This window comes from Eptatretus burgeri, chromosome 10 (genome assembly GCF_056783735.1).
Source record: "Eptatretus burgeri isolate ZD-2024b chromosome 10, Ebu_testis_v1, whole genome shotgun sequence".
In the NCBI taxonomy this organism is placed as follows: domain Eukaryota; kingdom Metazoa; phylum Chordata; class Myxini; order Myxiniformes; family Myxinidae; genus Eptatretus; species Eptatretus burgeri.
Window position 1 is genome coordinate 55,761,911 of NC_140970.1, and position 14,622 is coordinate 55,776,532.

The following is a 14,622-nucleotide window of genomic DNA, read 5'->3' on the forward strand; positions in this document are numbered from 1 at the left end:
AATTATACTGTGGGAACGCGCTGTCCGTAAAGAGAAGTTTGCATCTGCGCAAACGATGTTTTTGCTGCTTTATGACATTGCTATGCATCCAGTCTATGCTGATCGTCTGTATGGATGTATGGACGTGCGTTGAAGTCTCGGCTGGATTTGCTGCTACCTAAGGGGTCGGTGGCAGGGGCGGTGTTGCGCCCGACGTTGGTGCGCGGTTTTGGTGTGGGACAGCTGGTAATGGAGCCGGCTAATTGCCTGGTTCGAGTTGATGGCGGGGAGCTGGAGCCGGGTCGCTGTTCAGCTTTACCCCCACCCCTGATATCGCCAAGTTCAGCCGTGCTGGCGCCCGCGGGGCTTGCAGACTCGGGGTGTTTACCTGATTCAGTCCTGTCTGAGGGAGATGTGCCAACTCGTCGACCGGGGGCATTTGATGGTGCCAGGGGAGGTTCACTTGGGGTGTCACCTCGGTGTGTAAGCATGGGCCGCCTGAGGGTGCTTCTACAGTCTACTGCATTTGGAGTTCAACTCACTCGCACCGGTGCAGTATATGATGTGATGGGGTGTATTATGTGCCAGATTAAAACAACGGCATTAGTGTTACAGGTTGTGCAGATGAAGCACGCTTTTCTTTTGATCCATCTCATCTGGGTTTGATTCTCAGCCCGACTATCACCCCAGGGTTAGATGAAGTGATGTGGTACTGGGGGGATTTTACTTGGTTGATGTCATTTTGTTCCTCTTTGCTTTTTTATGTCGTGGTATTCTTTGCCAATTATGCTTGTCATTATGATTGTCATTTTATAATCATACTTTTAGGAGGGAGGAGTGTGGCGTATTGGCATACGCGTGCAAAGCACAATTCGTAGAGCATTGTGGGGGCATGGAGGAGTTGTGATGGTAGTCACCTGTCTGCAATGCATATAGCTGTTCGTGCCTGCTAGGGACTTGTAGCACCAGTAGCATCAGTAGCAGCATGTGGTATCATTAGCAGTGTCTTGTAGGTCGTGTGCCTGTACGGTGCATTGAGTGCGTAATAAAGCGGAGTTACAGGCATCCGACGCCCACCCTCTCGCTCGAGACAATAAAGCGGAGTTGTGTTACCCTCCGGCTCGTGTCTGCCTGTTCGCACCTCTGCCACGACACTACAATAACCAAGTTTCATCAAGATCGGATAAAAGTCAACGGAGTTATGCTCTGGACAGACAGACAAGCCGGTAGGCGGACATGGGTAATCGACCACCCAATAGAACCTGACACAATGGGCCCGTTCGATGGGGAATGACCTGAGGATTAAGCACAATAAAATTCATGATTCGAGCTTCAAGGGTTAATGCTGCAGATTGTTTTTTCGTTAAAATACCCCCACATTTTGAGGTTTTTCGGCCGTTGCTAGGCGACGGAGGGGTCCATAGCAACGGTTCTTTCTCATACATAACTAGGACATACCATGAACCTACCATACCAGTTTCATGTATATCTGACTCGTAGTCTCTGAGATATAACGAACTTCGTTTTTTTATTGTTTTCGACCAGGGTTCATTCAAAGTCTATCTTCTCTGACAGTTTTCATAGGATCCGGCTGGAAATTTTTGACAATATGGCTGAATGGACTGCCAATAGTCGCTCTTGGCCCGGTTTTTGATTTTCAAAAAAATAATTTTTTTATGATTTTTCAAAAATTTCAGTCCGTTGCTAGGCAACGGTAGTGTCCATAGCAACGGTTTTCATTTGCACACAACTCGGTCATGGTATGAACCTACCAACCAAGTTTCATCGAAATTGCCATTGTATTAACGGAGCACTGGACCGAACAGAGGGACAGACAGGCAGACAGACAGACATATCGACGGAAATACTGATAATAAGGGTAGAGCAAATTTCAAAAAAATATTTTTTTGAAATTTTTTTTTTTCAACGAAATCGACTCCCCAACAGACAAGCCGGTAGGTGACATGGGTAGTCGCTATATAATTGCATACTAGTCATACAGTTGTTGACGGATTGGGCTGAAATTTTTGACAAAGAGTTTGATTATAGTGCGCATAAAAGCGCGGAAGCCGATTTTTGATTTTCGAAAAAAAAATAAATTCGGATTTAAAAAAAAAATTCAAAGTCCTGTTGCTAGGCAGCGGTGGCGTCCATAGCGACGGTGCTCAAAAGCATAGAACTAGATCCTGGTATGAACCTACCAGTCAAGTTTCATCAAAATCAGTTGACTCTTCTGGCCTCCAGAGCTGTCCATTACATACAAACAAACAGACAAACATACAGACAGACGGAAAACCTGAGAATAAGGGTAGTCTCGCGACGCGACCACCAACAGACAGACAGACAGAATCACAGACATAACGAATATAGTGTTCACCCTGGCTGGCGCTTGTGAACCAATAAATGAACTACGATGCTGCATGAGTGCACCCTACATTTCACTATTAGCATCAGCAATCCTGTAAGTCATCCTACCTGCGATATCTCTTGGTCCTGTTGCTGGAGGACCAACACTGTAAATCACATAAATAATGCGTACGTTCAGTTGTAAGCAAGTTTGTTGTGAAGCACTTGCCAAGTGGCTGAAGCACTCAAACAAACTGGTTATTAAGTCAACATCTATTTCACAACTATATTATGAGACTTGGGAAATTTTATTATTAAACTTAAACTGTGTGTCTAATCATTGAGAAAGTGTCCGAACGCTGGGATGAGTGCAGAGGCGGTGTTCGGGGCAATTGCATGGGGCCCAGAGGTGACAAAGGGCCCCGAGATGATAAAGGGGCCCAGAGGTGACAAAGGGCCCCGAGATGATAAAGGGGCCCAGAGGTGACAAAGGGGCCTGAGATGATAAAGGGCCCAGAGGTGACAAAGGGGCCCGAGATGATAAAGGGGCCCAGAGGTGACAAAGGGGCCCGAGATGATAAAGGGGCCCAGAGGTGACAAAGGGGCCCGAGATGATAAAGGGGCCCAGAGGTGACAAAGGGGCCTGAGATGATAAAGGGGCCCGAGATGATAAAGGGGCTCAGAGGTGACAAAGGGGCCCAGAGGTGACAAAGGGGCCCAGAGGTGACAAAGGGGCCCGAGATGATAAAGGGGCCTAGAGGTGACAAAGGGGCCCGAGATGATAAAGGGGCCCAGAGGTGACAAAGGGGCCCGAGATGATAAAGGGGCCCAGAGGTGACAAAGGGGCCCGAGATGACAAAGGGGCCCGAGATGACAAAGGGGCCCGAGATGACAAAGGGGCCCGAGATGATAAAGGGGCCCAGAGGTGACAAAGGGGCACAGAGGTGACAAAGGGCCTAGAGGTGACAAAGGGGCCCCACACGACCCATCAAGGTTCACAATCTGTCGAGATGGGCCCCCGAGAGTGAGGTCTCACTTTGCTGACAAAGCATATCACCTTGTGATAAACACGTCACAAAGGGAATGCTTCATCTCAAGGAAACAAAGCACTGTGACGGAATGAGTCGATTAAAAAAAAAGTTTTCCCTGATGTTGAACTGGAGAGGACTATTACAAAATTAGGGGATGAGGTTTGGTTAGTAGAGAAAGTAAGTGGAATAATAACTTCATTTGAAGTTTACAAATGCAACAATAATCAGAATTAAAGTATAATAATTCCTAATGTTAACACATATCGATGTTGTTTAACAAATCCACGTTACACTATCGTTGCACGATCACAAAACACCCCCTATTTAGGAAATGGAATAACCCATGTGCGTGGCAGACGTTACGGTTTTTAAAATCAGAGCATCTGTCCCGAGGATGAAACGAAACGACCCCAGCGATGCGAAAAACGACAAAAACTCAACAATTGGGGGAAAGGGGTAAAATCACCCGAAATTAAACTTCTTTCATCACACAGACGGCAGAACCAGAAAAGGGTCCGAGGCCGAGTTCATGTTGTGGAATGTGTTCCTTTACCAATCAGCTTGTAGAGTGCTTGCCAAGTGGCTTAAGCACTCAAGCAAGTAGTTCAACAAAAACTTTGAAAAGAAACTGCTGGCTCGGCAAGCGATAGCTTGCAGGTCGACAATGGAACATACCCCCATGGATCGGCTTTTTGCGTGGGTTTATGTTTACGGCTGGTGGTGAAATAAGGAGGTTACCATTATTCCAATCACGGAAAATAATTTGAAATTTATCTACGGGAGCGGCCAGTCATGGTGCCGAGACTGAGATCTGTCTCAATACAGGGGTCATGGTGCCGACACTGGGATGTCTCAATACAGGGCTCATGGTGCCGAGACTGAGATCTGTCTCAATACAGCGGTCATGGTGCCGAGACTGAGATCTGTCTCAATACAGGGCTCATGGTGCCGAGACTGGGATGTCTCAATACAGGGGTCATGGTTCCGAGACTGAGATCTGTCTCAATACAGGGGTCATGGTGCCGAGACTGAGATCTGTCTCAATACAGGGGTCATGGTGCCGAGACTGGGATGTCTCAATGCAGGGCTCATGGTGCCGAGACTGAGATCTGTCTCAATACAGGGGTCATGGTGCCGAGACTGGGATGTCTCAATACAGGGCTCATGGTGCCGAGACTGGGATGTCTCAATACAGGGGTCATGGTTCCGAGACTGAGATCTGTCTCAATACAGGGGTCATGGTGCCGAGACTGAGATCTGTCTCAATACAGGGGTCATGGTGCCGAGACTGGGATGTCTCAATGCAGGGCTCATGGTGCCGAGACTGAGATCTGTCTCAATACAGGGGTCATGGTGCCGAGACTGGGATGTCTCAATACAGGGCTCATGGTGCCGAGACTGGGATGTCTCAATACAGGGGTCATGGTTCCGAGACTGGGATGTCTCAATACAGGGCTCATGGTGCTGAGACTGAGATCTGTCTCAATACAGGGCTCATGGTGCCGAGACTGGGATGTCTCAATACAGGGCTCATGGTGCCGAGACTGGGATGTCTCAATATAGGGGTCATGGTTCCGAGATTGGGATGTCTCAATACAGGGCTCATGGTGCTGAGACTGAGATCTGTCTCAATACAGGGCTCATGGTGCCGAGACTGAGATCTGTCTCAATACAGGGGTCATGGTGCCGAGACTGGGATGTCTCAATACAGGGCTCATGGTGCCGAGACTGGGATGTCTCAATACAGGGGTCATGGTTCCGAGACTGGGATGTCTCAATACAGGGCTCATGGTGCTGAGACTGAGATCTGTCTCAATACAGGGCTCATGGTGCCGAGACTGAGATCTGTCTCAATACAGGGCTCATGGTGCTGAGACTGAGATGTCTCAATGCAGGGGTCTTGGTGCCGAGACTGGGATCCATCCCAATACAGGGGTCATGGAGCCGAGACTGGGATCCATCCCAATACAGGGGTCATGGTGCCGAGACTGAGATCTGTCTCAATACAGGGGTCATGGTGCCAAGTCTGAGATCCATCCCAATGCAGGGATCATGGTGCCGAGATTGGGATCTGTCTCGATACAGGGATCATGGTGCCGAGTCTGAGATCCATCCCAATGCAGGGCTCATGGTGCCGAGACTGAGATCTGTCTGAACACAGAGGTCATGGTGCCGAGACTGGGATCTGTCTCAATACAGGGCCCATGGTGCCAAGACTGAGATCCATCTCAATGCAGGGCTCATGGCCGTCTGGGGGGGGGGGGGGTGGATCACTTTATTATTATTATTATTTTGCAATACTGTAATGTTAATGTTATTATTAAAATGGTATTATCATAATTCTGAGATATCCATGGAAAAATGGCACGATAAAATGGAATGATGCTCAACTTGCTATGTGTGCCCTTCCCAATGCGGAAAAGGTAATAAAACGGAAATTTCTCCGGTTTTTTTTGCAATCGAGGCTAAATCAACATAGGCTTATGAAGTGTGAAAACAACACGGAATCCTCTTACTCATGAGTCGTGATACAATTGAGGGTTCTGAAGCGTCACTCGTAATACCCTCTCCCACCACCATTGGGAGCAGCACCACATGGCATACATTTACGAAGATAATTTGCATCCCATTGCCTTCAGAATTCCTGATGAGGGGCAGCAAATGAAATTGATACAACCTTTGCCTTAGGACAGGAGTGCCCACTAGGCCATTATTGTGTTTTGCATGGGGCCCCGAAATGACCAACGCCACCCCTGTCTCTGGGCATTATGCTCGTATCGGCTTTGGTTAATTCACCATGTAAGTTTTGAGGGGGTGTGCGTCATCCAAGTAATATGCGCCATATCAAATGGTCATGTAACATGTGGTAAAGAAGATCCAGGCTTTCAATGACATCTTGGATGCTGCTGTCCTGTCTGTGCCTGTTTGTGGTGAGGATGTTGAGGTCGTGGAGAGATTCACTTTCCTTGGCAGTGATATTCATGTCTCTGCTGGCTGTGAGTCAGAGGTCAATAGACGTATGGGTCGAGCCTGGGGAGTCATGGATTCACTAGATCATGGGGTGTGGCGCTGCCGGTACCTGTGCGGGAGGACGAAAGCTGAGTCTTCAGGTACTTGGTGTTTCCAGTCTTGCTCTATGGATGCGAGACTTGGGCTCTGACCAAGGATCTGAGATGGAGACTTAATTCCTTTGGTACCAGATCTCTTCGGAGAATCCTTGGCTATCACTGGTCGGACTTTGTGTCCAACGAGCGGTTGCTGAGAGATTCAAATGAGATTTGTTACCTGCATAGTCCGTGAGCGTCAGCTGTGGCTGTATGAACATGTGGCTTGTTTTCCAGGCGCTGATCCTGCTCACCAGATTCTCTCAGCAAGGGAGTCTCGTGAGTGGAGGAGGCCAATGGGCCGACCACGTGCCTCATGGTTGCAGCAGGTTGATGGGCATCTCAAGGAGATGGGGATGGGCCTGGCATCTGCCTGGGGGATGGCCAGGCGGAGGCCCCTGGAGTACCGGCGGAAAGTGGATGCAGCGATGCGCTGCTCTGGCACATGCTCCCATACCTGACCTGACCTGACATATTACGTCCTCTTCATTCAAATGAATTCAGAATGGGATGAAAAAAAAAATTCAAATCAAATGGAAGATAAAATAAAATAGGTCCTGCATTGGAGTCATCAGAAGGAATCTGAACAAGCAAAAAGCAAAGATTATGTCATCAGAAGGAATATAGATAGGATTTGGGTTTCAGCGACCCTCAAACTCATTCAGGCACAGCCAAGTGAGCGTTATTTAAAAAAAATAAAATAAAGAACCCTGCCTTTTGGAGCTGGCCTCCAAAGCTAGTTGCCGACTGGGCATCCTCCATCATGCAAAGACTTCCTTGGCACATCTGAGCTCCTGACCACATACAAAGCTTTCGTCGGCAGCCTGATGGAGCACTGCTCTCCCCTCCGGGCTGGTGCTCCTGCCTCTTAACTTCTTGGCTTCACGCTGTGGAAAACAAGGCATTTATGATCATTGGTTTCTCCCACGATGAGCCTGAGTCTTTGGGTCAATCACACTCTCATCACAGGCAGGTCAGTGGTCTTTCTGTCTTCGACCATCTCCTCTCCGGCCTCGCCCCCCTGCTCTGTCTGAAATATGCCCCCCCCCCATATTTCCCCAGACGCTTAAAGTCCGCCAGCAACCCCCTCTGGTAAAACTACCAAAATCACGAATCACTGCTCACCTTCACTTTTTCATTCCTCCTTTTTTCCCCGCCTTTGGAACAAACTCCCACACTCTCTTCAATCCCGCTCTTCCCTCCAGGTCTTCAAAACAGCTGTTTACCACCATCTCTTATCTTCCCCCATCCAAAACCACGATCTTTTCTACCCCCGTTAATCCACCCCAAATCCACCTCCTTCAAATTCCCTACCTTCCTTCCTGAAAGTCCCTGTCGTGTAAGGACCTGAAAGTCCCTGAAGTGTCCATCTTATTTACCCCGTGTACCTCTCCCCATCCCTCTCCCTTCCACAGATCTCCTCATGTCTCTGTTCCCCACTGTTTCTCCCTCCCTCTTCTGTCTCTCTTCTCTCCTGCTCTCGTTGTTGTACGTTCTATGTGTTGCTCTCATCCGAGCCTCGACATTGTGTGAACCCCCCCCCCCCAAAAAAAACCCCAGATCAAAAAAAGAAATAATTCTGACTGCCAGACCATGAGCCCAATGACGTTGAAATTTAAAGAATAAATTCTCCATTACTACTGGATCATAATTTTGAAGTTTCGCCTGAATTCATGCAGTGGTTCAAGAGAGATTTTATTTTTCAGACTCCCCTTGAATCCAATATGGCAGCCAGTCCATGTGACTTATTGTTCATGAACACCCTGGTATCCCCAAGGCTTGTGGAACATGTGGGTCAAGTTTCCCCTCGATCTTTCAAGCCCTTCTGGAGAAGAAGATTTTTCAAGGTTCTTCAAAAAATCAAAGCTGCCAGACCGTGTGACTTAAGTGGCTAAAATGTACACAATATCTTCCCCCAATGCTGGGAGGTTATGTTCCGAGTTTCGAATCGATCTCGTAAGCTGTTTGGAGAAGGGCAACGCCGGGTCCTTCCTCATCCCATTCCTCTCCTTGCCACGTCACACCCCACCCCCTCCAACTGGACTTCCCCTCAGTTCTGTTCGCCTCATGTTGGCAACTATGTATTGACGTCATCGCCTCAAAGTCTTTTTGAAAATTTTGAAAAAAAAGGTTATCTTTGGGGGGATTTTTTTAGATCCTCGTGGAGGATCTATCTCTAAGTCTTACTCACGTTGTTGTTCTTCATCTTCTTCTTGTGGACTTTTTTGTTTCACAGCCTACAGTTTCCATCGAAACTTCCTGAAACTTGGCATATATATGTAAAAATACCCTGCGCAGACAGGAACGATCTCCGATTTTGAAAATTCCTCCTAGAAAAAAAAAGTTATGACGTCAAAATATCTCCGCGAATGGAAATCGCCTAAAAATTTATCTCCGAAACGAGGCAAGCTTTTTGAATTCTGTTTGCGGGAATCGAACAGGGCATTAGCAGAGATGAATTACTGCACATATGATGCATCACTATGACGTTATATCAATTTTCATGACGTCATTCCTATGTTTTGACATTTTTTTGTTTCACAACCCAGAGTTTTCATCGGATCTTCATGAAACTTGCCATGTATATGCAGAAAGCCCACGCGCAGGCAGTAACCATCTCCGATTTTGGAAATTCTTCCTAGAAAAAACGTTGACGTCATAATATCGCCGATAATGGAATATCGCCTATATCATTATCTCCGAAACTAGGCAAGCTGTTTGAATTTTGTTTGCGGGAATCAAGCCGGGCATTAGCACGGATAATTTATCGCAAACCTGATACATCACAATGACGTCATATTCGTTTTTATGACGTCATCATTAAGAGGACGAGGATCTTTGCTCATTTGAGGTTGTTTTTTTTTTGTTTTAATCGCTCTTATATTGGTTGTCGTGAAGTGTGTAGAGACCCCATTCCTACGTTGGTATATGGAAGTGTTTAAGCCTCCCCACAAAAGGTAGACCTGGCAACGCCAGGTACCCCCGCTAGTTATTCATGAAGGGGTTTCAGTACCCATGATGCAGTGCCCGGGCGCCATGTTGGTTGGCAAGCGAAACAAGCGAGAAAAGGTCAACGAGAGCAAACAAGGCCAACGAATTAGCGTAACCTCCCATTGCAGTGGTGCACCATAACGAGATAAACGTGATTGATTGTCGAGCCACTGTTGCTATCGTTACCAGGGAAATGAATAATAACCTACAACCAACATGGCGGCGCGCACGGCATTCTGGGATAACTATGAAAACCCTCTGTGAAGAAAACTGTTTTAAAAATTAATTCAATGTGGAAAATGCTTCGTCATGACTGCGTCCCATCGGTGTTTTACACCTTTTAAATGTATCGTTCGTTCGGTTTTTCATTTTTAAGGCCGTACCACACGTACGGGGCCTACGTACATCCTGCTGGTGCTTTAACTCCAGACATGCATGGCGTAGCTTCCTGCAAGGATGTCAATACTGGACATATTATCGTGTCACATTTAAACCTCCGTCGTGTTGTTATCGTTATTGAAGAGGGTGTTTGTTGAGGTTTTTAAAAAATCGGTTAAGATTGAAGCACAGGATCGTGTATCATCAGGAACTGACGTCACAACAGTGTATCATCAGGAAGTGACGTCATAACAGTGTTCCCCCAGCCCCGCTGGCCTTGCCCTGGGCCCGGCCTAACTAGCCTGCTCTCTGCGTCGCTGCTGTCAGATGGATTCTTCGCGCTCTCAGCAGCCGTACCGAAACGGTGAGATGTACCCGCACTCCCTGACAGTCCCTGAGAGGCCTGCACCGCACCAACGGCGTGAACACATCGTGGAGACGGTTCTTGTTTGCTTTCGAGTTCATTGAGCGAACATTTGTAAACTGTGACCGATCAGCAGTCTTGAGTAGAGGTGTGACAGGTTAGCTTGGTTTTGTAAAGTGTGATCGATCAGCAGTCTTGAGTAGAGGTGTGACAGGTTACCTTGGTTTTGTAAAGTGTGATCGATCAGCAGTCTGAAGTAGAGGTGTGAGAGGTTGCCCTGGTTTTGTAAACTATGATCGATCAGCAGTCTTGAGTAGAGGTTCAACAGGTTGCCCTGGTTCTGTAAACTGTGACCGATCAGGAGTTTTGAGTTGAGGTGTGACAGGTTTCCTGATTTTGTAAACTATGATCGATCAGCAGTCTTGAGTGGAGGTGCAACAGGTTACCCTGGTTCTGTAAAGTGTGATCGATCAGCAGTCTTGAGTAGAGGTGTGACAGGTTACCCTGGTTCTGTAAAGTGTGACCGATCAGCAGTCTTGAGTAGAGGTGTGACAGGTTACCTTGGTTTTGTAAAGTGTGATCGATCAGCAGTCTGAAGTAGAGGTCAACAGGTTACCCTGGTTCTATAAACTGTGACCGATGAGGAGTCTTGAGTTGAGGTGTGACAGGTTTCCTGATTTTGTAAACTGTGATCGATCAGCAGTCTTGAGTAGAGGTGTGACAGGTTACCTTGGTTTTGTAAAGTGTGATCGATCAGCAGTCTGAAGTAGAGGTTCAACAGGTTACCCTGGTTCTATAAACTGTGACCGATCAGGAGTCTTGAGTAGAGGTGTAACAGGTTACCTTGGTTTTGTAAAGTGTGATCGATCAGCAGTCTGAAGTAGAGGTTCAACAGGTTACCCTGGTTCTATAAACTGTGACCGATCAGGAGTCTAGAGTTGAGGTGTGACAGGTTTCCTGATTTTGTAAACTGTGATCGATCAGCAGTCTTGAGTAGAGGTGTGACAGGTTACCTTGGTTTTGTAAAGTGTGATCGATCAGCAGTCTGAAGTAGAGGTTCAACAGGTTACCCTGGTTCTATAAACTGTGACCAATCAGGAGTCTTGAGTAGAGGTGTGACAGGTTACCCTGGTTCTGTAAAGTGTGACCGATCAGCAGTCTTGAGTAGAGGTGTGACAGGTTACCTTGGTTTTGTAAAGTGTGATCGATCAGCAGTCTTGAGTAGAGGTGTGACAGGTTGCCCTGGTTTTGTAAACTATGATCAATCAGCAGTCTTGAGTAGAGGTGTGACAGGTTACCCTGGTTCTGTAAAGTGTGACCGATCAGCAGTCTGAAGTAGAGGTTCAACAGGTTGCCCTGGTTCTATAAACTGTGACCGATCAGGAGTCTTGAGTAGAGGTGTGACAGGTTACCCTGGTTCTGTAAAGTGTGACCGATCAGCAGTCTTGAGTAGAGGTGTGACAGGTTACCTTGGTTTTGTAAAGTGTGATCGATCAGCAGTCTTGAGTAGAGGTGTGACAGGTTGCCCTGGTTTTGTAAACTATGATCGATCAGCAGTCTTGAGTAGAGGTGCAACAGGTTACCCTGTTTTTGTAAACTGTGACCGATCAGCTGTCTGAAGTAGAGGTTGGACAGGTTACCCTGGTTCTGTAAACTATGACCAATCAGCAGTCTTGAGTAGAGGTTCAACAGGTTGCCCTGGTTCTGTAAACTGTGACCGATCAGGAGTTTTGAGTTGAGGTGTGATAGGTTTCCTGATTTTGTAAACTGTGACCGATCAGTAGTCTGAAGTCGAGGTGTGACAGGTTGCCGTGGTTTTGTAAACTGTGACCGATCAGCCGTCTTGAGTTGAGGTCTGACAGGTTGCGGTGGTGTTTCCAAGCACAGGCCCATCAATTAATTGTACACAAATTTAATTAGAGTATTTAAATTGAGACGTATGTGTGCAGTGTGACTCTTTAATTATTATTTATTTATTTTATTTACAGTTTTGATTATGATGCCATTTACAGTTTTGATTATGATTATGATTTGATTATATTTCTGCTTTGCAAACCTCGGGAATGGTTTCTGCAAGGCCACGGCTAAAGGACGAGGACATGAGGTTCAGCTCAGACGCGGCGTCGGCCGTCGCACGAGCTCGGAGGAATGTCCGGGGTCTCGATGGTCGGTGCGCAGCAGATGATCCGAAGGTCAGCGCGATGTTCCATGCGCGCACAGCTGCGCGCACGGTCTTCGGCGCTGGTCGGGACCGAGCGTTGCAATGCAGTCAATCGGACGGCGGTCTGAGCACTCGGGGACGTCTACGGTGTGTGTGCCGAGAGTCATTGCCCATGATAACAGTCATGGATGGCGGTGTGCGAAGCGACCCTTACGTCCCGGGTCGAGACCTACTACCGGTACGGTGTTTTGTGCATGGCGTACACTTTAACGCCCCGGGTCGAGTCTTGCAGCCTGGGTATAGAGATCCCGGCGACCCGGAGCGGGAGATGCTGCCGATGTTGAACCTGTCTTCAATTGGTCCGGAGGTGACAAGATCAATGACAGTGGAGGTTGAGATGATCGGGGCACTGATCGGGTGTCGAGTTGAGTCCGCTCGTGCTACCCTCGCATTGCACACGTATGCCGGTGAAGCGCTGCCGGCAGTTGGCGGGGCACACGTCTTGGTTGCCCAGCAGGGTCAGCGGGTTGCGCTCCCGCGGTTCGTGGTGCGAGGGGAAGGGCTCACAGTTCCTGTTTCGGAGTTCGTACCTCCAGGTGCACCTGTGCCTCCTTCGGGGCACGTACCTCCGTTTGGGCCTGGGCCTCCCTCGAGACGCGAGGGTGAGGTTCCGGCGACGGGGGCCGCGACGATGCAGCGTGGGCTGCCGTTCATTGCTTCCTGCGACGATGATGTACGGTTCTGGAGCAACGGGAGCCATGCCAGCTGCGATGAGCTCTCGCGCTTCGGCTGCGCTCATGATACAATGCGCGCCCGTGTCGTTCAGGCGATTTCAGCGGGGGATTGGAGCGAGTCGGTCGCGTTCAAGAAGTTCGCGGATCGCGACCATCGACGACAAGCAGGTCGTCGCGACGACGACCGAGAGACGGACACGTGATGTGATTCAGGGGTTGCTGTTTGTTGCGTATTTGATTTTCATTGCATGAGTGATGCAATTTAACCTTGTTAAAGTAAATGCCAACAGTTCGCGTGTGAGCATAATATGTTTGACTGGAATCGATCGATGGGATGTCAGATATGATCGATGTGATGTGAAGGCCTTGGGGGCGATCATGGCAAATAAAGAGGTCTCGCCGGCCTCCAGCTGTGAGGGCAGCCCACGGTTCGCTACCCTGTCATGTGTGGGGATTATGCTGGGTGGACGCGCTGTACGTGAGGGGAAGGTTGCATTGAAACAGGCGATGTTTTTGTTGTTGAATGACACTGATATGTCTCCAGGCTGCGCTGACCATCCGTGTGGACGTGCATGGTTTTCTCGGTTGGGTTGGATGCGCGATTTTGGTGTGGGGATCAGGGATCGGCTCGGAGCCGGGGCTGGTTCGCTGTTCAACGTTACCCCACTCCTGGTTTCGCCAAGGTCAGACGTGCCTGGCGCCCTGGGGCACAACTCTCTGTTCTCGCCAAAGCCGTTCGGACGTGCGTTGGGATCTCGGCTGATTGTGATACGTGGATTTGTTATGGGACTGATGGTGCGCCCAGCCGACGGCGCTGTTCAGCGTCACCGTCCAAGGTCAGACGGGCTTGGCGCCGGGCTGCACAAACCTCTGTTCTCGCCAAGGTTGGCTGCGCTGGCGCCACGGGGCTTCCAGACAACGGGGCTTCCAGGCTCGGAATGTTTATCTGATTCTGGTCTGTCTGGGGGAGATGTGCCGCCTTGTCGGCCGGGGGCGTTTGATGGTGCCGGGGAGGTTCGCTCGGGCGGTCATCGCAACCTCGCTGGAGGGCGTGTAAGCATGGCATGAGCCACCTGGGGGCGCTTCTGCTGCGTAGTGATGCTGTGCTTCCCAACTGGCTTCTTGATATCTTTTAACGCGGTCAGGGTTTTTGTGGGTTCGTCGTGCAACTCAGTTTTCGAGCACCTGTCCGTTGAAGTTCAACTCGCTCACATCGACACGTTATATGGTGTGATGTGCCTATGCTTTTTGGTTATTATCATTTTTGTACCTCTCTGCTTTTGTATCATGGTATTCTATGCCGATTATGCTTATTATTATGATGGTCATTTTATAATCATAGTTTTAGGAGGGAGGAGTGTGGTGTAGTGGCCTGCGGGGGCAGGGCACGATGCGGGGAGCGTGGTGGAGGTGTGGAGGAGTGGTTTTGGAGTGGTCAAGTGCCTGCACGGGATATAGGAGTGCGTGCCGCCTGAGGCGGGGGTTGTAGTCGTTGTAGTCTGTGGAGCCTGTGTAGTCTGTGTAGTAGTGGGCA

The 14,622-nt window shown here is 48.7% G+C and overlaps 1 protein-coding gene across 4 annotated transcripts in view; it reads left to right on the top strand.

Moving 5' to 3' along the window:
- The window catches only part of SEC24B (SEC24 homolog B, COPII component), a 159,857-nt gene that overhangs the window by 3,333 nt on the left and 141,902 nt on the right, over positions 1–14,622 (top strand). For 2 of the 4 annotated variants that reach the window (XM_085898462.1, XM_085898463.1), the window contains exon 1: positions 10,045–10,193. The exons of 1 other annotated variant lie outside the window; for it this stretch is intronic. In XM_085898462.1, coding sequence (XP_085754588.1) covers positions 10,157–10,193 — 37 coding nt within the window. In that variant the 5' untranslated portion in view covers positions 10,045–10,156. Of the gene's footprint in view, positions 1–10,044; positions 10,194–14,622 lie in introns of those variants that run through there. One more of the 4 variants, XM_085898465.1, reaches the window with a different exon arrangement.